The following is a 25,378-nucleotide window of genomic DNA, read 5'->3' as shown; positions in this document are numbered from 1 at the left end:
ATATCTGTTCCGATTATTTTTCCTTTCTTTTTATTCTAATATTTTCTCTTGTTGATTAGTTTTTTACATCAATAATCTCAGTGGATATAAATATTTTTCGTTTTATATATTTGTTCCACTGCTCGCATTTTTTTTCCTTATCTGTAGTTTTTCTTTGCATTTTGAACAGCTTCTCACCTGCATTTTTGCTCTTCATCATAATCTCGCTTCTAAGTTAGATTCAAAAATAATTTACAAAAAAAAAAAAAAAAAAACCTGCAGCTTCTGGAATTTTCTTTTTATTTATTTTTTTATTTTTACATATTGTTGCCATTAAATATTTATATTCTTTTTCTAATTATTTGTTGAACTAGTCTTCATTAAATATTAAATTTTCTTCAAGTAAATTTTATCATTTTTAAATTAAGGAGATTAGCGTAGAAGTTTTATTATTTTTTTAATGAGGTAATATTTATATATGGTCATTTTTTACATCAGAAACCTTATTCGTAAAACGTCATGTTCTTTCGTGATTAAAAAAAAATGTTTAGTCTAAGTTTTGTTTTAGCACTCTTATGCATTTTTATCAACGTTGAATTTCCTCCTGAAATTAATCTTTATTTCCGTAATTTAAAAGCCGATTATTATATAGATAAAATCTTCAAATATTTATCATTAGTACTGATTAAAAGGACATCCCACTCCACGTAAAAATCAAGTATATAATATATTACAATAATTTCTGTTGAATAAAGAATGTCATCGTCTAAATAATGCCTGGTAAATTCATTAGCTTAAAAAGGCACCAAAGTTTTCGTCCTTGACTAATCTTATAAGTTGTTTTAAAAATGGATTAAACAATGTATTTCATTGTCACTAAAATTAATGGCTCTATTAAGAAAGAATTGATTCATTATAATGGAGTGAATTAAAAAGACTGAATTATAAACAAATTTAAAAGGTAATATAAATGTCCTAATTTTTAAATAAAAATGATAAAGCAATTGTGTTATTAAAAAAGTGATCTTTTTCCAATTGTTTTGCCTGAAGAATAGAACTGCGTGATCGATAAACGGAAAAATTTTATTGTAAACCGGAGAGCAAACATTTTCACAAAAGAATTTTACTTTCGAACAACGAATACCAATAAGAAACATCTTTCATAGCAAATACGAGAAGAAGCAAAACTGTGGAACTTTATGATTTATGGAACTTTAACTTAAGTATGTTGCCACTGCCACAAAAGCGGCGAATAAATTAAAGAAGCCTACTGAAGAATTACCAGCAGTTAAAATAAATTTATTTGGGTAGATGAATGAATTCAAATAAAAATTTGAACAAAAATTAAAATGTGAAAAATCTGAACTTTCTATATAATGATTTTTGGCTATAGAACGTTCAGTTTCGTATAGTAATTTTTCCTACATTACATAGTGAATTTTTGTTCTCCGAGTTTTTATAAATGAATATTGGCAATTTTGATTTAGAAGGAAAAAAATGATTTAATAATAATGTTACATATAGAGAATGTAGAAAACAATGTGGGGGTGTTAAAGGTGGTGACACATCTTTCCACAAATGCCAATTATCAGGTGTAAGAAACAGGAAACGTTACACATCACACAAATTAAGCAAAAGATATGCATTAGTGTTTTTATGTGTAAATAAAAGATCAACAGCTAGAAAAAAATGTTAAAATTTTTATTTAATTTATAGGTCTTCAGAAGGAATTAAAAAATGTCCATTAAAATCTATAGAATTTAAATCATTGCCTAACAATTTGGATCAAATTATTTTCAGACGGATTACTTTCTTCAGCCAATCAGCCATATATTGTTATACTCCTTGATACATTCAATCGATCAAAATAGAGTTACATTATTGCAGAATACCAACAATTGCTTTCTTTTCACAAAATATTGAGTTAGCTCGAAGATTTCTACCAGTTTTCAATATTCGGCTCTAATGTGTTGGTGGTTGAGATGTGATTTCAGAGAGATAAGTGCATTTGCAGAGAGGGAGAAAAGTATGAAGTAGACATTGGACAGTAAATAAGATAATAGAGCCATAATAAATATAATTACGTTGAATTCTAGGCAATACTTCTTCTTGTTATTAATACATCTACAATCGCATACTATGAAGCAGAAAATTGCAATCAGATCCGGAAAAGTTTGTTTCACATCCTTTCAAGAAATATTACCAACCGTATTATTCCGTATTACGCCACAGAAACTAACCTTTCAATACTCTGTAGTTCGTGCTGATCACTATAGAAAGGCCAAATTTATGAAATTACATATGTACTGAAAAGTGGCAATTTCATCAAAATTAGTATTCTTTCACCATTAACATTGCATTAATTTCATTCATTTGGCATCAGTGTAAACATAGAGAAATAAAAAGCACATATGCGACATTTAATGCTTTTTAGTATACAAAGGTAAAAAATCTTTTATATACACAAAGATCAACTTCTTTTCAATCCTAAAAAAATACACACTGTATATGAAGGTAATGCTGTAAATAAACGAAAGGCGCACAAATAACTTTTGAATTTCATACTGAGTGAATCTCATGTTTTAGATCAAATGAGTTCCGTTAGACGAAATAAGGTTGCTGGTTACCAAATTAAGGTGGTAGTGATAAATAATGATTAATTACCCTGGTGGAATAAAAGAAATTCAGAGAGTCGAATCTGATCATTTCTAAATATTAATGCGGCCTGCATCGGAAGTCACCTTCGTGTTCGAGTATCTACAAATCAAGAGGAACTTTAAATTACTGTTTACTACTGTCTGTTCCGCTCTTTGAGAAATATGCTGAACAGAAATTTTCTACTCTTTGAGCTGTGTTCAGGGGTAAACCATCAATGAAATCATCCATTGTCCATAAACGAAGGATAATGAAACTTCCCAAAAGATGGTTAAAACATTATCAACTAAAATGATGTTTTTGTAAAGGTTAATGTGATTATTCGGTTATTATTAATAATAACCAGTAAAACTGATCGATCGATTTATAACACTGGCCAATTGTTATAATAATAACTGATTAATTACTTGAACATAACATAGACATAATACAAAACATACAATAATACATAATACAATAACATACATTAATACAAAATAATTTCTTTTCAGTTTAGATAAAAAAATCTTCTGAGACCTTCCAACAAGCTTCCAAATTATTATGTAGAATGGCTGATATCCATTGGCAGTAATTCTGATTTTTCATTAGGTAGCAAAATTATTAATTTTTCGCTCTCGTCCCCTGAGCGAACTGCTTTCAGAAATAAAGAAAATATGACTAAAATAATAAAGAAATACTCTGTAAATTTCCATACGGTTCAACGTGTCAATATCCTATTATATGATGTGCTTCAAAGCATTACAAAAATATCAGTGATAATTAGCAAAATTTTGGAAATTTTCTTAAAGTACCCTGTTCCTCACGAGCATTTCGCTCGCAGTTCTGAATAATTTCAATAGTCCAAAGTGCAAGATGTTATTCAGCTATTCAATAAAAGTATTTAAAAAATTTTAAATAAATAATTTTTTGTCTCTAAATATATCTTTGCAAAGTAATAAATAATATTCTCTTAAATAGATTCTTTTGTTTATTTTCAAATATTCACACTTTCCCAGGGTAATATTGGTTTAAAGCTGGTTGAGTGGCGAATGTACCAGCTCTGGGACCTTTGATGAAATGGCCTGTCATGTAATGCCCTCGAACACAGGCGGTATCAACACCAGTTGCGAATGGATACAATTGTAGTTGCCTTGCATGATCATGCCCAAAATAAACATGCTCTGGTCCACGCCATTGTGAAGCCCAAGGGAAAGTTGGCAAGCTGGTGAGATTAGATATAAACTCTGCTCTAGTTGGTCGCCATCCTCCTGGGCATTTTGGATCAGCGATAACAGTTCTGATATTCATAATTGTGTATGGTCGGTTATCTTCAATGGGTATACCTCCTGGTAAAAATCCTCCATGGCATACTCGGGCATTCATGCTTGGAAGATACAGCGAATATGGGAGTTCTTTCATCCAGTCAATTTCATCTTGGGTTAAATCAGCCATCCATTTATCAATTGGATGGTAAGTATAATTGGCTTTATTGTCATTTGCCCAAATTCTTAGCAATGTTTTCTCATCATTATTGCCTCTAACACTAACACATGATTTGCAGTTCTTGATATACCGAACAACTTCGAGATTTTTGGGACCTTTCCTTGTAAAGTCTCCTGTAAATATTTTAAGAACTGTATCGTTTAACTGGAATCTATTTATGAGCAACTGCTCTTCGTCGTAGCAACCATGTTGATCACCAATAACTATAATTTCATTGAATTGATCCAAAAATTCCTTGTTCAATGTCTGGTGAGGAACAGAAGGTGGGTAGTGCTTCTCTGGAGTATGAGCTTGACATCCTTGGTCGTCGAACACTTTAGATGCCACAAGGATAAACATGCAGCCCAGATGCACCAAGACAGTTATCTTAAATTTCAGAATGGGCATTTCCTGTTAAAGAAGAAAAATGTTGTGTTAAAATAAAAACTATAATGATTAGGAATTTCTTTTCAAATTTATTGTGTGATTTTGCTTTAATCAAAATTTAGTACAATATATATTCAATAAAATTTAGCTACATTGAATTTCTAGTGGAGAAGAAAATAGATATTTCTTAAAAAATAATGAAAGAAAGTGGATGAATCTATACTTAAAACAAAGAGAAATGTTTGTGTATGTATGTATTCTGTAAGCAAAAGCATTACGTGATTAAAAATTACGCGAAATTTAGTATTCTTCTATAGTAACTTCCCAAAATGACTATACAAAAACAATTTTTACTCTGTTTTAAAAATTAAAAATCTGTCGCTTTAGTGCTACCAATTTCTAAATTTTTGCATTTTTGAAAAATATTTTTTGTATAATTTTTAGCAATAGAATTCATTATTGTAAAGAAATTCAAGTCATTTTGATTATTTCATCAGATATTTAATTTCGTGATTTATTTTTTCTCTTTTTGAAAGATAAGGATGGAAGATTTTACTAAATATTTATATGAAGAATAGTAGCGTGTTTACAACTAGGCAGATTAGGCAGCTGTCTACGGCTGCCAGGGTAGGTGGGGATTACAAGTAGATCAATAAAGAAAATTTTATTTTCCTAGTTGCCAATAAATAAGCTTGCAAAAAATGTAAATTCTACGAATGATAAAATATTAGAATAACATTAATTATATTTTATAAAGTATAGATGAGCAGGTTCCTATGTCTTTCATTACATTTGCGAAATTATTAAATATTTATAAAACTGAATATCTGCTTCAATAATAATGTGTTCAAACGTAGATGCGGAACATACAGGTGTCGAGGAAAATTTTTTTTAATAAATATGTGCAAAGTTAATAAAATAAAAATATATTTGTCTAAAATAATATATTAACTTGTTAAAAATGTGCTGATATGTGAAACTAAATTGACCATCCTATTAAAAGAGAAGCCTTATACAATGTGCACTGTTTAGGGTGGCGAAATACCCTGATCCGCCTCTGATGAGGAACGAGAAAGTAAACCTTTTGCACTACCTCAAAAAACAACATGCAGTTTGAAATGGATTGACCGAAGACTTAATGGCACGATAATATCTCAGTATTCGTGGGTACAAAAACACAATAAAATAGATGTAAATCTTTTAAAATAATACGGCTTTAATATCGCTCACAATTAATATTTAAAATGCTTTGTTAAGTTAATTGAGAACATAAAATTATATACGAGATACAATTGATACAATGATTTCGAATTTATCGCTTTATTATTTATTGAAAAATAATTTTGTAAGATTATTTGTACTGATGATAGTTCTGAACGGCCTTCTCCAGTAGTGGATTTAGGCTTTTTGTGACCTTAGGCCGATACCCACTCTTTTAATAAACCGTTCAATTTAGTTTCACATTTCAATACATTTTTAACATGTTAATAATTTATTTATTTATTTTATTAATTTTTAATACTATAATTAATTGATTAAATAATTTTGTTAATTCATTAATACTTTTTTAATTTTATTAATTTTGTAAAAATGTATTTTATTATAATTTATCTATTATAACTCCAAAATTCCCAGCATTTACGTTTGTTTAGGATATTACTGGAGAAAAAGCTCAGTGATTATAAATATTATGGTAATGAACTAAACATAACGAACTATAGGGATGTGACCAAATCTATTACATAAAGTTTTAATAACATCTAATATTTTATAACTCATAGTATATGCATTTTTTAACAAATCATTATTTAGCAAGTAGGAAAATAAAGTCTTAAATCATCATGCTTACGGCTCTCTTTCAGCTAAGCAGCCCTAGGCAGCTGTTCATTCGGAATTTCGCCAATGGTCATGCAATTCTTTTTCATTTATAGCTGTTTATATCGAAATTCATTTGTAAGTTAAAGGGGTAAAATCCAAATTTAGGTGCATTTTCTGCTCTGATTTATTTGCATTTCAAATTTTTCTTAGATTTTGGATAATTTCATAGATTAATATCCCCTCTAAGCTGGGTGCAAAGAAAATTACGATTGTGTCATTACATTAAATTACAATTTGGTTGCATTACGATAAATTAAAGTGTAAACCGTTTGATCAAAATTCATTAAAATTTATTAAAAAAAACATCATATTTCTAAAAAAGCTTTTTCGTCATTTTTGTTTTTATAATTAACAGTGCATCTAAAAATTTAAAAAAAAAACGGAAATATTAAAAGATTCATTTTTTCATTAACAATTTTTCGAACTTGTCAGTCACATTAAGCGTTTTCCAACAATCTTGTTCTTTCTTTTTAATGCAGATATCCATCTAAAAATTTGTCCAGGTGTTTCTTTTTCTGTGTAAATGGAATTCCAAAAATTTCGCTCAAATAGGAAAAAATTAAAAAAATTCTTTATCAAATTTACGTTTTTCTTTTTAATTTACTTGGCTTATCTAAACTATCTTAACGTTCGACGAATTATTTTATTGGTCTTTTTAATAATTATAACTGTTTGTTTTTTAATTTTCAGATTAAAAACCTTTTAATTAAACTGGAGAAACAGGTGTTTCAACTGCCCCTCCCATCTTTTCCCATCTGCTATCTGGAAGCAAATATATTGGCCTGCTTCTGATAGCTAACCCAACAACTTGAAGCATTAAAATTACTTTTATGTACCCTTGCCACATTTTGATACTTTTCATGACAATTCGTCTGAGCAATTTATAAGGCTCGTTTATTGGTGATAAGATGTTTATTGAGACAACTGGCTGATTCTCGTGTTCCTGTGTGTGATCCAACGTATCGAAACATGTGCTCTAACCGCGAGGAGAAATTTAAAAAAAAAAAAAAAATTCTTCTTGGCAAGCTGGAAGGCAAAGTTAAATTCCTTTTTCTAAGCTACTATTTTCAAATTCTACTCAAACCTTAGACAAAAGCCAACAGGAATGGTCTTCCCGCCTTGCATAGCCTGCAATTAATTCCACTCCACCCCCTTCACCCCGCATAAAACTATGGATTTTGGTTAAGGCCACAGATACGTTTTCACAGCTTTCGCTAATGCCATGCAAAGTAGTTACAAATTACAGGTCTGGTGATAGTTACACAAATCTTTGGCATGAATCTAATCATTTTTGCTGAATCTATTTTGGGAATAAATGTTTTGGACGCCTTTTTGCCAACCGATACACACCTAAATTTGACACGGAACTACAATTGTAGTCACAAGACAATATAACGAATTCCACTGATTTAAGTCATTTCATTTGTGAATTATAGCATTTAAATGATAATATAATAATTGGATATATGAAAGTATTTTGTTCTTATTACTTGAAAATCGCCTTTCATCTGTAGTTAACTGAATTTTATGTCAAAGAAATATTTTAGAGAAACAGAGAAGTTTTCTTTTATTGAATAATCCTCTGAAATATTGCGTATATTGTAAAAAAAATATTTATAATAGAACATGTAAGACTTCAACGTTGAAGATTCAATTTTCCGTTCTCTAATTTTTTTAAAAACTTGTTTGGATTCACCAGAAAAAAATGTTACCGGATGTTTAATCACTTCCCGTTCAAATCAAAATTTTAAGAGAGATAACAGAAAATTAAGTATATGCATAGCATAATGCAGCGGTTCTTAACCTATGGGTCGCGACCCAAAATTGGGTCTCGAAGCATATTTCTTGGGTCGTGCTGAGTCGAACCAAAAAAGTTAGTAATACAACAAATTTCAGACATTTTAGAAATGACGACTTGAATAAATATCAACAATCGAAAATGAATGTGAACTAACTGAAAAAATTACATGTTTTAAAAATAAACTCAAATTATGGAGAAATAAGATTGAAATAAAGAAACTTGCTTCATTCCCGACTCTTAATTTACTTGTTGAAGACAATAATATTGATATCACAGATTTTGAAATACAGAAAATTATTATTAATCATTTAGAAAAACTAATAGCAGACTTTGATCGATATTTCCCTGCAGACGATGTTTTCAAATATAATTGGGTTCGAATGCCATTTAATTTTGATGTAAGTGATTTGCATGAGGAATTTGTTAATATTAATCAATTTCAAGAGCAATTAATAGAAATACAAAGTGACCAAGCACTTCGATACAATTTCTACAAAAATACTGAATCTTTGTGCTTTCTGGTTAAAATTAAAAACCGAAAAGCCAATAATTGTTAAAGAAGCCCTAAAAGTATTATTGCCCTTTGCAACAACATATATGTGTGAGGCTGGTTTTTCGGCTCTGTGTGTAATCAAAAACAATTACCGGAACAAGTTAAATCCTGAAATAGATATAAGGTGCTCCTTGACAAGCATTCAACCGAGGTTTGAAGATCTTTCAAAATGTATTCAAGTACAAGGTTCTCATTAAAACTGTATGACTTGCATTTAAAATTTAAAAGACTTAACATATGCATTGATATTTCTTTTTTTTTTTTTAGGAATAAGTTAAAATGTCAATTATTTTCAAAAAGTTATAAATATATTTTAATTTGGTCAATAAAAATTATTAAAAACACTTGATTATTAAATAAATTTTCCTTGGATCGAAAAGTACTTTTGTTTATCTTTATTATTAAAAAAATAAATAAAAAAATTGTGAGTTAAAAAAATTTTCATCGTAGGATTGAAGATTTTTTAAAAATACAATCTAAAATAAAGCAATGAAAAAATTTTAACTTTTTTTTGGGTCGCGACATGAGCATATTTCTCAAATTTGGGTAGCGGCTTAAAAAGGTTAAGAACCACTGGCATAATGAATAGAATAATGTAAGACTTCTAAAATAATATGAGTTATATGACTATTAAAATTCGAAACTTAAAAGATTTTGCTCAAAAAGAAATTCAGATCAAGTCATATAAAATATTTAATTGAATATTTTAATGACCTTTAATCAGGGCGGACAAGCTGGTCGGTAAAAGCGGCTAACATTAAGCAAAATCAAAATTCAATAACAATATTTGCAGGTATTGCACTTATGAATAACCATATTTGCAGTTATTTTAACTGTAGATGAAATTCCTCTTTAAATGCTGTAGCAAATAGCGAAATAGTGTTATATACAACCATTTTCCTTTTTTTCATTTTGTAAAATTGTGTGTTTTTGATCATAATATATTTTATTCACATTTCAGAACTCATCATTCAGGATCATCAGTTAATCGATTACTGTAATCAAATTAACTTCACATTAATGGCGCCACTTAATACAGAAGTTAGAGGAAAATTTCATTTCGAAATTCCGCAATGAATAATAAAATAAAGGCTAAAAAAATAGAAAATAATTAAAATAATGAAAAACTCTATTTTTTTAGAATACTAATAAAGCGTCTCCTTAAAAACTGTTTTATTTCAGAATGTTTACAAATATAAGGAAATTTAAGTCGAAATATAAATCATTTTAAATTTATATGTTAATAAATAAAAAAAGATAATTAAATAAAATATTGAATTTTATATTGCATGCATACATAACATAATGCATACAATAACAATGCATACAGATCAAAAGTAAAAAAACATCAATATAAATTACAGCAACAATAAAATACAATGTCAAAAATAAATCGAAATAAAAAAAAATTCTTTTTTTTAGGCTTCTTCGGTTTGTTTCGCTATTAAAGTGATTTGATGTTTTGCCTGCATAATGTAACATTTATATTTTTATTTTTGTTATTGATCTGTAACATGTGTGTGTGTGCATGCGCGATCGTGCGTGTGTGAATGCGCGTGTTACGGTCAATGTGATTAATCGGCTATTATTAATGATAACCTATCAAAATAATTAATAAATTTATCATATTGACGGTTTATTATCATTATTTACTCTATTTGTTATAAATGGTAATCGATATCCGTTGTAGAATGTATATATATATATATATATAGTGAGTGACAAAACTCAAAGAATAAGCCAGAATAAACAATTTAAAGAGTGTGCTAAAAAATACTAATAGCAAGAAAAAGGGCATAAAGAAATTTGTGTGACAGCTCATTCTTTAAGTTTTGATTTTGCTACTTTTTGGAAGAATAAAACTTCAATGAGAAAGTGCTCTTATATTTATTGATATATTGATCTACAGATGACTAAGCTGTTTCCTGTTTCGCTATAAAAAAAATAACTAATCAAACTTGACGCTGCTCTTTGTTTAAGACAGTGGCATTCTTCTTTTGATTTTATTTCTCGATTCTAAATATGTAAAAATAAATTCAACGTACTCATTTAGAATGTTTCAATAAATGAAAGAATAATTTATAGCATTGGCAAAAGATTATTAAGGTAATGTTATTATATTCCATTATTATTAAAAACAAAAAATTAAAACTGAAAAATCTATATAGAATTTTATTAATTTAAAATGATTTTACAGATATTTTCATTTTAAAATTATCTAGCCGCATTTCATGAATAGCTGTCATCCCCAAAATATTGGTTTTGTTTAATTTCAATTAAACTGCTTACGCATATTTTGGTGCTCATGATTTTTCTGAATAAAGTATTTGTGAGCAGAAAATCGGGATAGGCATTAAAGCTATGCATTTTAATAGCCTTATACCTGTTCTGGTTATTGTGTACAAGAAAATCTTGTGAGGATGCAAGCCAATTGTTTTCATAGAGCTATTCTTATTCCTCGAGTAAACTGCGAGGATAATAATCAAAATCTTTCTGTCTTAGCTTTAAAAAAATAAATAAATATTTCATTAAAAATGATTTGATTTTAATTAAACAAAAAATATTAAAATATTGCATGAAAATGTTTTTTTAATTATCAAAATTCATTAAAAAAACATAATTGATAGCATTGAAAGAGGGGTGGGAGTTAAAAAATACCCTCTATCAAATAGTACCAAAACCATTTTTGTTCTGTAATATTTCGAAAGTTATCGTTAGAGAATGCCAAAATATCAATATTTTGAATTAATCATAATTTTTAAAAACTGCCTTCGAGAGGCACAAATATTTCTTTCAAAATATATTTATGTAGATTTCGTAGTACAGGTCAAGCTGTCTACCTAGTAGAGCATCTACACACAAACACACACACACACGTACATACACATTCTTCTTCTGTATTAGTAAAGATAAGATTTTTGGCTAGCAAATGCAACATAATAATATACCAATTCAAATTTACAATACCGATTTCACTGTTAACACGACAGCAATTAATTTATTGAGATGCAAAAATAAATCACACATTTATTTTTAAATTAGAATAGATTGAAAATTTAAATATTATCATCTTCATATTATTTTGAATAACAATGAAAATGAAATGCTGAATGCTGTGGCAATCATGTCTGGGACATTTTAAGATAAGCCTGTTGTCAATATTTGGATATATAAATATTTAATATTGCATATTCAGAATATAAATATTTTATACATATATAATGAGTACAATTGTTATACATGGGCTTTTAAAGCACATGCATGTGAAAAAAATGTCTGCAATAATTGTTTTAAACATCTCTTTCTTTTTGAAGTATATTTCGAATGAAATTTATGTGAATATGATATAAACTCATGTTGAGAGTGAAATATTAAAAATTATCAATTTATTTGCACTCCATAGAGTTGCAACAATGTTATTTCTTTATTTTTTAAAATATTGTAGCAACAAATAAATTTATTTTATAAACTGAATAATATTCAAATTAATTATATGCTTGTTATTTAATCTCAGAAATCCTTTAAATAAGCAAAGAGAAGTAAATACTGAATCTTGAAACACACACACACATACATATATAGTATATGTATACTTCAAAAATTTGGGAAAAAATCATTTTTTATACATTTTAAATAATTTTAATAAAGGAGAAAAATGAAATAGATTAATTTAAAAAAATTGCTAGATTTTTAATGTTAAAAATTATTTATGCAAAATTATAATTTTTTTTTTATTTTGTTATTATTTTTTAAAAACCGCAGTATTTTCAGAAAACATTGCAATGATGCAATTAAGAAACTTTTTAAATATATATTTAAAAATATATATATTTAAATATATATTAAAAATATATATATTTAAATATATATTAAAAATATATATATTTAAAAACGAAAATACATTTAACATTCTTTTCAAAGGAAATATCGAATATATTATTAAAGCATCAATAATTTCGTTAACAATACGGTTAGTTTTTAATTATAATTTGATGCTTTTAATTTTTATTAAGTAATTCATTTGAAAACCATATTGTCACAATCTGATATAAAAATAATATTTTTCATCTTAAAATATTTAAGACATAGAAAATCTTGGTAATGATAGAAATTGATTGGATTACCTTTCTTTGTAGAGTTGTTGATTAATATTCTTTTTATCCAAACAAATCTACCGATTTTAATAAAATTCCGTCTATGATATCAATAGTACAATCTCTGATGTTCTCCAACGTTCTTTAAGATTTAAGAGACATTTCATAGAAAAAAATGCGGATATATTTTTTTTAATATTACAGCTGGTAATACTCCCTAAGCTATTCTTCCAACAGAAAATAGGAGTAGAATCAAGAGCAGCTCGCAGTATAAAAATGTTCATATGCTTTTTACGATCTTCTTTTAAGATATTGTTATTTTCCTGACTAATCTTTATTCAAGCGTAATGATGGAAATATTTTATCATCATATCAGGCAGAAACAATCATGAAACTAGAAACCAACTAAAAAATAAGTCTTTACTTTTTTGTACACGAAAAACACTAAAAAGAAAGTACCTATTGTAACCTTCAAAATATTCGATGTCGAGAGTTTGACGTATCTCCTCGTTTCAGACTTTCCTATGCCTGTTTATACACGCAATAACTCAAAAATACGTTGAATTATGGAAATAAAATTTGGTATCTTGTCTTAATAACCAATTTGTAAATTTTTATGAAATGTTCTATTCGCGAATTCTGACAGACAGAAAAATACTCATAGGCATCTTTCGATGGCTCTATTTTTTTTCCAATATTGTCGAATTTTTCAAAGAATAGTGCAGGTATTTATTTGAATCTTATCAGTTGTTCTCATCTAAATAATACGTACTTAAGAAGAAGTCTACAAATTTCGTTCAAATAAAAAATGAAATATTTTCCTAGTTTGCATTTTTTTAAATTTTACTCCTTATCTAATTAAGCTATAATCACTTTTAATAGTTTATTTTATATATTTTTTAATACCTGCAACTCCTTCATTTTAATTTTAAGCTCTGACAAACATTTTTTTTTATTTAAACGCAAAGAACTGGCGTTAAAATTTCCACCCCTCTCCAATCCTTTTCTTGCAACATAACCGGGTGCCAACTTAAATGTCTGTTTTGGACAGCCAGTTCAACAAGTTAATTCAATAAAATTGCTATTTTGTATTTTTTTCCAAAATTAAGTGTTAGTGGACTAGACTTAATTTTTTTGAAGTTTAGAAATTCAATCGATTTATAGTAAAATGAAATTTTAACTGTCTGTAATTGGAAAAACTATTTATTGCCTGTAAGCCTAGGGTCTGATGATGTTGACGATTTTGCGAAATCTATAAAAAACATATCAATAAAAGATAAAATGAAAATTTATTTGATAGTTTCAGTTTTGTTAATCCAATTTCAAGGTATTGCCCCTTCGTTTTGAGAGTGCTGTCAATAAAATACATGGATAAAAAATAAAACCAATCTATTAGAAAATGTCTTTTCAAATTAGTAGCGGATTGTAAAATATATAGATAGTTTATTATTCATAAAAAATTGCAAGGCACTTTGGTGAACGTCATGCGAACACATTTCGTCGTGCAAACGTCAAGCTATATTACGATGCGTGGGAGAATTGATTTCAACAATTTACGAACACAAATACTAGAGGTACAACACCGGAAATTACGTACTTCCGATTTAATCTGACAAACATAGGGAGAACTAAAGCAACAGATATACTAAATAAAAATTTCTGCCCAAATGAAATAAAAAAATCTAATAGAATCAAAAGAACGTGAATTGTGGAATTAAAATAAATAAATAACAATACTTCAGATAAGATTATGAAGAAAGACGAATGATAGATAAAAATTTGTTGCGGGAATCGTTTTTTTTTTTTTTTTCCTGAAAACGAAGATAGCCAAAACTATTTCAGAGGATTTGCTATATAAAGAGTTCTGACGTAATAAAATAAATCTGAAGCAATCCAGAGAAATGAATTTAGAGTTTAATTGCTGAAAGAATAAGTAAATGAAAATACCATTGATAGCGCTATGAAGAAAAGACGAATGATGGAAAAATAGTACGAAAATTTGGGCAGGAAAATGTTTTATATTTCTACTGCACTACTGAAATTGAAGGTAACCGAAACTAGCACAACAAATCTTCTAAATAAACATTCTGCCAAAATAAAAAATAAAAAAATAGGGCAATAAAGAAAATGTGAACTTTGTGTTCAGTTTTTAATTGAAAATAGCAAATAATATTGTCTTAGAGAGGACTAAGATGAAAAATAACGATGGAAATGTGCAAAATCAAAATGTATTTTGTCCTTCTAAAGATGGACAAAAAAAGTAAAGACTTAACAGAATAAAACAGAAAATAAACAGAAATCAGTCCTTTTGAATGAAAAACTATGCCGGAATAGAAAAAACTGAAACAATCAAAAGAGCGTAAAATTTCAGTTAAAATGCAAAATGAAAATAAATAAATAATATTAAGCTACGTAGAGATCAGAAAAAAATTGATTTAGGGGGAAAATCATGTAGAATTTACGACAAGAAAATAAATTTTATTTTGCTAATGCATTTCTGGAAATAGAATATAGTCGAAAGTAAAGCAGAAATTTAGATGGAAAAGTTCTAAAGGTTCAAAAAAACCAGATGGAGAGAAAGGATATGAAATTTTATTTTAAGCTCTGAAGGAAAACAAATAAATAAATAAAAATGTCTTTGAAAAAACTATGAAGAAATTCGAATGAAAGGAAATAAATAATGAAATTGTGGCCGGAATAAAAATTATACATTTCTTTTGTACTCTTGAACTTGAAGGTAACCGAAACTTTTACAACCAATACTTCTAAATAAAAAAGTATTGCCAGAATTTAAAAAAATATATATGTGGAACAAACAAAAAGAACATGAGCTTTGAATTGAGTAACAAAAACGGTAAATTTGTAATAAAAAAAGTAAAATCCACTTTTCTTCAATTAAATACAACGAAGTGCTTTAAAATTAGCCATCTTGAATCTTGCATACAATAAGAGTATTAGAGCATAAATTAAAAATTGTTGGCATTCACAAGAACTAGAATATACATTTTGAAGAGCTTCTCTTTGAGTATTTACTTTCAATTTTTTCCAGAACAATTTTAAAAGCAAATATCCTGCTTACATATATTACTCGAGGAAATTATAGATTTGAAACATTTTTAATATATACTTATTTCGATTTTAAATATAGTTTAAGAATTAAATTGTTCTTCTAAAAGAGAACTTATTTTGAATCAATGTAACCTTTTTAGAAGAATTTTAAATAAAAGAACATTTTTAATACACTTTGCTGTGTATGAATCGAAATATTTCGCACATTCTTTTATAATAAGAGAATTACTCTTTTATAATTAAATTACATTTTATTTCTTAAAAATAGGGAAATATATAATTGTTATTGTTTTTTAATACATTACAAAACTTTATTTAAATGTTTATAAAATGATTGCAATTTACTCCATTTATTTATCGAAGTACTTAAATTATTTTGTTCAAAAAATAATTTTAATAATCTCTCATATGATTTTTATAAATTTTATTTAAAAATATATTTCATCTTTAATTGTTTTTCGAAACTCTGGGGAGTTTAGGAGTTTTGTACTTGTCTGAAAACAAAATTACTGCCATTCTTTTAATTGTAATGTTTTTAGCATAATTTTTTTTCATTTTTTCTTATCATTTTCAATTAATACATTATTGTTTTTTCGAAAAAAAGCAGCAAATTCAAAACAGAATTCGAAATCTTTTTGAATACTTCAAGAAGAAAATACTTATTTCAGACTGAAGTTTTTAGCCTAAGAGAAAGCGAAAAATTAACAATACTCTTCATTAAGTTTAAATAGAAAGAAAGGTAATTAACTTTTGTGTTTTGTGTTTGAAAACACATTTTTGTAATTACGTCTATATGTCTGACTGTGAACATAACTTAAAACGTCCTGAATAAGTCGGATGAAATTTGGTATGCAGATCTTTTCCTTCATTTGGAGATTTCTATCCGATTCTGCGCGAAATACATTTGGTGGAAGTTTATCTGTTTGATTTTTCAAATACAAGTGAACACAATTACTGCAAAACGTAAAAAGCCATAGAAATAAAATTTGGTTAACAAGTTTAACATCTAAAATGCAGATTCTTATCAAATTAGAACCGTCGTCTGTTGATCGGTACTTTCGCGTGCATGTATAGGTATTATCTCAAAAATGCAGTGACAAATAAATGCAATTTGGAATGTGTTCTTGCGATTACAATTGCAGTTCTATGTCAACTTTTGGTCTCAATCAGCTGAAAAAAATGACATCAAAAATAACAAATTTGATTTCCGAGCACTTTTATAATAATAGTATGACAAAGATTAATCAACGAAAAAAATATCTAGATATAATAAAAATTCTCGATTCATTTCATAAGTATTGTTCGCCAATGTCATGCAAGAAATTCGCGGCCTTACCCATGGTCCACAATTTTATGCGAGAGGTAGGAAATGACGAATGCTGAAATATTTTGAGGAGACCCCTTCTATAAAGTACTTTATCATATACGTAGGATATACAAAAAGAGAATATTCTAAACGTTTAAAAAATTCAAACCAAGATTTTGAAGAATTTTAACTTTTCAGACCTTCTCGAGTTCAAAAAACACGTTATTGAATTGATATCTGGTTGTCTTTGAATGCGATAACTCAAAATGAAATGCGATGCTTAGGTAAATGAAATTTGGGATTTAATCTTGTGATTATAATTGTAGCTGCGTGCCGAATTTGATTTCAGTCGGTTGAAAAAAAGGCACCTAAAATGGAAACTCTTGAATATAAATTGCATGCCAGTCATTTATAGCCAAAAATCGAAAGCTAGATTCAATAACGGAGCTAGATTAACATCAAAGATTGGTCTCTTGCAACTATTGCTCGCTAACGTAGTTAATGCACAAGTACTGATGTTTTCTTAACTACACTATTAAACTCACAGCTCCAATTGTTTGAGTAAAAATAAAAAATATGAGCACTCATAGTGTATATTGCCTTGCCCAATGTCTAAAATCTTATATGAGGGAAGGGAGGAGGGTAGCGTTTTTATTCAAAAGTACATGAAAAAATTTAAGGGAGACAATTTTCGCTGGTTATCTTCTTTAATTCTCCAAGTGTTATCATTATCACAAAAATAAACATCTAAAATCATAATTATTTCTTAATTCCTTTTCTTCAATATTTTTTAATGTTTATCTCGTTCTGCTTTCCTTAACATTCCTTATGTCGCTGGTAAAAACATGCGACTTCTATTTGTGTCTATCTATCTCTCTCTATATATATATAAATAAACCTTAAATGTATTCTAGACTTTTTTAAATACATGGAAAATATATTGAAAAACAATAAATAAATATAAAACAAAGTACATACAAAGCAAAATGCATACATACAAAAAATTTATATTTAAATGATAATTATATTCTAAGTGCATACTTTATTAAGTATTCTAAGATAAATGTAAAAATCAGCTGTCTCAAACATTGAAAATTTGAAGTCCTTATACACATAATGGTGTAATTTTAGCATCTTCATCAGATAATAATTTTTTCCTATAAGTATTCATTGCTGTCATCGAATATTTACACCTTTCCGTGATAATATTTCTTTAAAGCAGGTTGAGTGGCGAATGTACCTTTTCTAGGACCTCTGATGAAAAGACCTGTCATGTAGTGTCCCCGGACACAAGCTGTATCGACCCCAGTTGCGAATGGATACAATTGTAATTGCCTTGAATGGTCATGTCCAAAGAAAATATGTTCTGGTCCCCGCCATTGTGAAGCCCATGGGAAAGTTGGGGTCTCCTTGGAATCCAGGAACTCTTGTCGAGTTGGTCGCCAACCACCTGGGCATTCGGGATCCGCAATAACAGTTCGGATATTCATAATAGTGTAAGGTCGGTTGTCTTCAATGGGTATACCACCTGGCAAAAATCCTCCATGGCATACTCTGGAATTCATGCTTGGTAGGTAAATCGAATATGGGAGTTCTTTAAGCCAATTTATTTCATCTTCGGTCAAATCTTTCATCCACTTATCTGCTGGTGCATAAGTGTAATTGCTACCAGTCTGCTTTTTCCAAATCATTAATAACGTTTTTTCGTCATTATTTCCTCTAACACTAATGCATGAGCTGCAGTTCTTAACATAACGAATAACTTCAAGGTTTTTATTACCTTTTCTTGTAAGATCTCCAGTGAATATTTTCAGAACCGTATCGTTTAACTGGAACCTGTTAATGAGAAGTTGTTCCTCGTCGTAGCATCCATGTTGATCACCTATTATGATGATTTCTTTGAACTGATTCAGATAGTCTTCTGTTAATGTCAAGTGTGGAACAGATGGTCTGAAATGCCCTTCTGGTGTGTCAGCTTGACATTTTTGGTCTTCAAAAATTCTTGGTACGACACCAATTATTATACATTGGAGAACAATAAAAGCTATTATTCTGAGTTTTATTAATCCCATTTGCTGAAAAAGAAATAATAAATGAAAGAGGTCTCAAGATGACAATTACAACATTTTGTGATGTTTTGCAATTTATGCATTATTTTATCTCTGCCAAAGATATTTTAATATAAATATAAATCCTTGGGGCTTTGAATGCATATATGTTCCACAACTGAACAAAATTCAACTGTACTTTACTTAATATTTAAGATCAAAGTACCTTCAATTTTTCGAAGAGCAAAATTAAATTAAAAATTCAATTAACTAGAACATTCTTCGGACATTTTGTCATTTTTCCATTCTAATTTCGGAACAAATTATTCCATATGAAATATTTTCATGCTATCGTAAAATACAAAATTTTGCTTTTCAATATTTTTTCGAAATTTAATAATTTATTAAACAAATACAGATAATCTTTAAATAAGAAAATTTATAGATACTCTGTTGTTGGACAATAGTAGATTTTGAACTACTCTTCATTTATTTTTTTTATTATTTTGGCAACATTTTTATTAGTTTTAAAAGAATATTGGAGTTCATTTATTTAAAAGAAATGAAAGTGAGAGAAAACTGTGGTGTACAATAATATTTTATTTAAAATTAGCTTAAGAGCATTTATTTATAAAGCATTTGTTTACAAATGGATTGGGATTCCATCGGATGTTGTTGCTATTTTTTCCAATATGATACATTGTTAAAATTTTCCTCACAAAAACTGGAAGGGGAGCAAGATTTCAATATTTTGAGGCAATTAATTAAGTTCTTCAACTTAACAACATGAAAATTTCATAATTAACGTAAGTTCATCAACTAACTTCTAAAGAAACATGAAAATTTCATCCCTAACAATGCTGAATATTTATCTGTTTAATTAATTATTATTTAATCTAATTACTATTTCATCTGTTTAATTAATTATATTATATAATTAGTATTCGCTTTATCCAGAAAGAATGGCTTGTTTTGCATTTGTGATGATGAAATCTAAAATAAATAGCATTCACGGATTAATATATTTATCTAAAAATTTCTTTTTAATGTAAAATCCTTAGCAAATCTTGTTATTATAATTACGAATTTTTTTGTTTTCTTTTTCCTTTTCTGAATTTATTTATTTTTCTTTCATCATTTTTTTTGTATCACTAAAAGTACAAATAATGGCTGAACATTTTCAGTTTTCAGAATTTTACAATATTAACTAATTGCCTTTGATGGCCAGCTGGTTTGCCGGGAATATTGGTTATATTTGATTTCAATCAAATCGTTTGGATAAAATTTCGTGTATTTTGGATATTTTTCAGATATTAAAGCCGAGTTATTTTGATTATATCTCACATTTCTGTTCATTCTGTACATGAACCTTTCTAATGAAGGCCAGTCCTATGACATCCTACCGCTATTAAAAATATAAAAGTGCGGTTCATCTATCCTCTATATTTTTCAGTACTTGGACTCCATTTTCTTATTCTTCTTTTAAGCTATTTAGATTTAAAAAGAGTCCTTCTTCTTAAATCTCAAAAATGTAATAAAATGATGTATAGTAAGTACTCATCTCCTATCGTACTTTAATAATCATACATTCAATCATGTATCATACTTTAAAGATAATATATATATTACGAAATTAAAGTGGAAGTGAAAATCCTACTTCAAAGTTAATGAAACAAAAATAACTGTGGCATCTGCAATTTAATGTGTGGATTAGAAACTATTGAAAGTTGTGGGAAAATTAAGAATGACTTAATTTTCCTTGAAATTTTAATATGATGGTATACTGTAATCATATACTGATAAAGCTTTATTATTATTATTATTATTTTAATGCGATAAATGTGGCAATCACCAGTATTCATAAACATGCAGCATATCTAAATACCTAAAATGTTAAAACATATATTTTTTTAAGTAACTAACTTCTGGTATAAAAAAAATTGAAGTCATCTACGGCTAAAAGTTGCAGAATAATTTCTAACATTATGTTAGATAACATATTAAGAGACCGTCGATCAATTCGATATTCAACTTTGGTCTCAGATATATATTAAAATATTAACACGTCACTTAACATTTTCGGATATTTGTTTCAATGAGTATTATAGTTTTTTTAAATCAGTTTTAACACATTTTAATATTCTTTATTTTCTTTTTCAGTTATCCTAAGCTAAATCTGAATTAATATAAAATTACACGTTTTTAAAAGTTTGAACTACAAAATAATAATCAATATTCCATGTGGAAAGCAGAATTTTCTTGTATTCGAATAATTCGAAATTTTAATATAAATAATTTCCCCTTCGATTTTGTGCAGTTGTATATTTCATATAAAGAGCAACTTTTTTTACAGTTTATAGGAGTTAGCATTGAATAAAAGCATCATTTACACAAATTTTTGTAATTTCAACTGATTATAATTTATAATTGCATGCATCGTTAAAAGCAACTAATAAATTTCTCTTTTGATTTCTAAATATTAAAAGCATATTTCATTTTATTAAATAAGTTTAAATTTTAATAATTTAAATTTGAAAATCTAGAAAGGAAAAGCTCAATAGACAAATCTAACAGATTTTTTTTTGTCGTGAGACTATTTTAAGCCAAGTTTTTGCGCAGCAGCTTCTGAGGGTAAAGACTCTGAGTACCCGAAGGCAGAAGCCTGACTTCTAGCTCAAATGAAGATAGAACGCACACATACTCGCTTGCACAACCCCTTTTAACAGGGGCCTCGTTCACGCACCTCACAGAGAGAACACAAGAACGAGAACAACGATGCCCCAACCAGGACTCGAACCTGGAACGCTTAGATCACGGGGAAGACGCGCTACCCCTAGGCCAGGACGCCGGCATCTAACCGATTAAAACGATAAAATGTTTTTAAGTTACTATTTACTCCAATCATTTTATTTATATTGCTTTGTTGCTTAGTTTAAGCATATAAACTTCAAAATCTCTTCTGGAAAGTCTATATTAAAAGCCTGGTTAAAATAACCGTGCTTCCTCACATCCATACCATATCATATATAATAGTGTATTCTTAAATATACATCATTAACTGATAATAGTTAATGATATTTTTCATTTCATCTAATGTTATAAATTTAATTAACTACATATAATTAATTTAAAATGTTATAAGGATTTAACATTTCTATTAAAAATATATTGATACAAGAATAACAAATTCATATCCATAATTAATAAAAATATCCATATTCAATAAATAATATACCACCACTTAAAACAATTAAAGCAGAGAAAATCTGTGCCAAAGAATTTTCAAATAAATTGTTATTTCAATTACCTTTTGAATGGTATCACTTTCTGCTCCAGAGGTAAAATTACTTACAGATATTAACTGGAATCAGATTCTTGATTGAGATAACAACTTGTTTTTAGACGATAACAGATGATTCCAGAAAATTATTTTTTCTCTGAAGCGGTAACGAAGTAATGATTTTACAGCTGGAAACATATCTTTGTTTTCGATACCAAGCATACAGAAGCAAAATAATTAGTGACATAAATATTTTCACGGAATTTTTACGACTCAGATGAAATTAAATGGTCTTCATTTTAACTGTAAAAAATTTTACACCAAAATTGAAACTATGAGAAAAAAAATTTTTTTTTCGTGTTTTAAAATTTTTATGTTGACAGTTGAATCAGAAATTTCATTTAAAATTGTATAATTCAACTCGGTTGAAAAATTTTCAAATAATACTTTACCTGAATTTGAATAATACTTTACCTGAGAGTCAACTTATTAATGTTTGTCCTTGAATAATGAAGTTCAACTTATTTTTCACCGAGTATCGTTTATATGAAAAATAATAAAATAATCGATTAAAAAAAATCTCGAAGCAAATTAAACAAACATTTGATCAAGACACCTAAAATTATTGAAATATGATCTTGATCAGCTTTTATTGCTAACAATCTCAATTTATCCTTTTCAATAGTAATTATGTTTTTGTTTAGAGAAATTCCAAAAGCATAATGCAAAGAATATAGAAATTATAGTTAAGGCTAAAAAAATATACGTGATAAGATAATAATTACAATTATTGAAGATAAAATTCACTCCCACTACACTCAGAACGTATTCCTCTGAGTATGAGAGGTAATTTCTACTTAAATATGCCTCTATAATAAGAAAAATTATGAGAAATATAAAGTATTTCTAAATATTTATTTTTTATTTTTTAACGATCTTGCTTAACTCCTTTTAGTTCCCCGGAGAGATTTATTATGTTTCATTTCAGATAGAACTTTTAGATATAACTTCATATCCATGAAGTTATTGACCACTAAGTTGTCTGACATTAGCGTCACGTTATTTTATTTGTCACTATTAACTTTTATTTATCGTGCCCACAAAGTTTTATAATGGGGAAAGTTTCATCATGACGCTATTTAAAATGTAAATATGCGGTTTATCTGTCTTTTAAATTTAACGGTATTGTAATTTCAGACGAATAAGTTTTGCAAATTACAAAATAATTAAGCAGTACTCTTCTTCCTTAGCTTTCAACAATGGAGGAACACGATTAAATATTTGATGAAATAATAAAAACTGTTTGAATTTCAGAGCAACAATTTAAACTAGTGTTGAAAATAAGACATTTTTTTTTTTTTTTTCAATTTCCAAATTTAGGGTCGCTTTTTAAAACTATTAATAATAAGATAAAATATTACCAATAAAAAGATAATTTTTTAAAAATTTGAATGATGTAAAATTCATTTTTGTGCAATAATAATTATTCATAGAAAAACAACAACATTTAGTTTAGTTTGTAGTTCCTTAAAGTTCTAACAAAAATTTCATTTATTATTTTTTATTATTTGTAGAGATTAATAACTTCACTTGATATTGTAATTGTTTAATATATTTTAAATATGCAAGTAAAAAAATAATGATTTATTTCTCATTTTTTTTACTAATTGTTTCAAATAAAATACAATATGTAAAAATTTTAAAAGTTTGCGTACATTACGAAACTAACCTATCAATGCATATGATTTCAAAAATTCAACAATAATTATTTTGCTCATTTAGACATAAAAAAATTTTTTAATTCGAGTAATTAATTTTATGACTATTTGATTAATTAATCTTTTGCATATTTTTTTAATTACTCATCGCTGGAATGCGAAAATTATACAAGCGCTAGAATACCGATAGCGTATTTTGGACTTCTTTTTCCGATCACTTAAAACCAAAATTTGACATAGAACGACATTTGTAGTCACAAAATCACACACCAAATTTCAGTTATTTTTGATGTTGCATTTCGGATTTATCGAGTTCTTGTACTTGTGAAATACATATTGAAAAATGGTTAAATTTTTCGCGTATTTATCTCAAAATTTGACGATCATCTATTATTTTGATGTTAAAATCTGTACACCAAATTTACCTATCTAGTTTTCCCTCATTTTTTTCATTAGGACAGCCAGCCAGATAGATAGATAGACTTTCTCTGAATGGATTTCGTTTAAAATTTGATAGAAATCTACAAATGTGGTCTCAGATACATATATAAAATTCAATCCCTCTAACTTAATTTTTTTTTGGAGTTATTATGTTCATAATAATTCTAAATAAGTGTTTTTCGAACTCATGGGAGTCAGAAATTTAAAGTAATACATAGTGAATATGACGGGTGGTACTACTCAAGCCAGCGAAGTGTATTTAAAACTTCTTTTAACTGGTTTGGTTACATGTGGATTAGTATTTTCGTGTTGGAAACAACTTTATTACGTTTTTCGCTATTTCCTGGTGGTTTCTCCTTTGATGCTTTGTTAAGATCTATTAACAGTTGCTTGTCTCGTTCATCATTGATGGTTTCATCAATTACTGTTTCCAAATCTGCATTAATTTGTGTGTGTGTGTGTGTGTGTGTGTGTGTGTGTGTGTGTGTGTGTGTGTGTGTGTGTGTGTGTGTGTGTGTGTTAACCATGCTCTTAGTTATGAACATTTAAATCATCACTTTTAAATCGCTGAAAGCCACACTTTGGATATTGTATTCGATGAAGAATATTCATCGTAAATGTCCAACAGCAACCAGTGTATTTCCTTCGCAATTTTCTTTGTAATGAAATAATATAATTTCCCACACATTCTGTTTGCATGGCAGAAAA

General features: G+C 27.9%; 2 protein-coding genes across 2 annotated transcripts; both read right to left on the bottom strand.

Moving 5' to 3' along the window:
- Positions 1-1,659: 1,659 nt before the first annotated feature.
- LOC129973009 (bis(5'-nucleosyl)-tetraphosphatase PrpE [asymmetrical]-like) lies at positions 1,660-13,155 on the bottom strand. Its single transcript, XM_056087354.1, has 2 exons — positions 12,839-13,155; positions 1,660-4,506 (listed from the first exon to the last, which is right to left on the bottom strand). The coding sequence occupies exon 2, from the start codon at positions 4,501-4,503 to the stop codon at positions 3,616-3,618; it is 888 nt and encodes a 295-aa protein (XP_055943329.1). The 5' UTR covers positions 4,504-4,506; positions 12,839-13,155; the 3' UTR covers positions 1,660-3,615.
- Positions 13,156-18,205: 5,050 nt separating this feature from the next.
- On the bottom strand, positions 18,206-22,587 carry LOC129972894 (bis(5'-nucleosyl)-tetraphosphatase PrpE [asymmetrical]-like). The gene is made up of 2 exons (XM_056087201.1): positions 22,539-22,587; positions 18,206-19,258 (listed from the first exon to the last, which is right to left on the bottom strand). Exon 2 carries the CDS (start codon positions 19,253-19,255, stop codon positions 18,371-18,373), a length of 885 nt encoding a protein of 294 aa, XP_055943176.1. The 5' UTR covers positions 19,256-19,258; positions 22,539-22,587; the 3' UTR covers positions 18,206-18,370.
- Between the last annotated feature and the right edge of the window lie 2,791 nt (positions 22,588-25,378).

This window comes from Argiope bruennichi, chromosome 6 (genome assembly GCF_947563725.1).
Source record: "Argiope bruennichi chromosome 6, qqArgBrue1.1, whole genome shotgun sequence".
NCBI lineage: Eukaryota > Metazoa > Arthropoda > Arachnida > Araneae > Araneidae > Argiope > Argiope bruennichi.
Note: the sequence above shows the minus strand (reverse complement) of the source record. Positions and strands in the feature narration are given on the sequence as shown.

Excerpts from the sequence above, each read along its gene's own strand:
- LOC129973009 (XM_056087354.1), bottom strand. The coding sequence starts at position 4,503 with ATGCCCATTCTGAAATTTAAGATAACTGTCTTGGTGCATCTGGGCTGC.
- LOC129972894 (XM_056087201.1), bottom strand. The coding sequence starts at position 19,255 with ATGGGATTAATAAAACTCAGAATAATAGCTTTTATTGTTCTCCAATGT.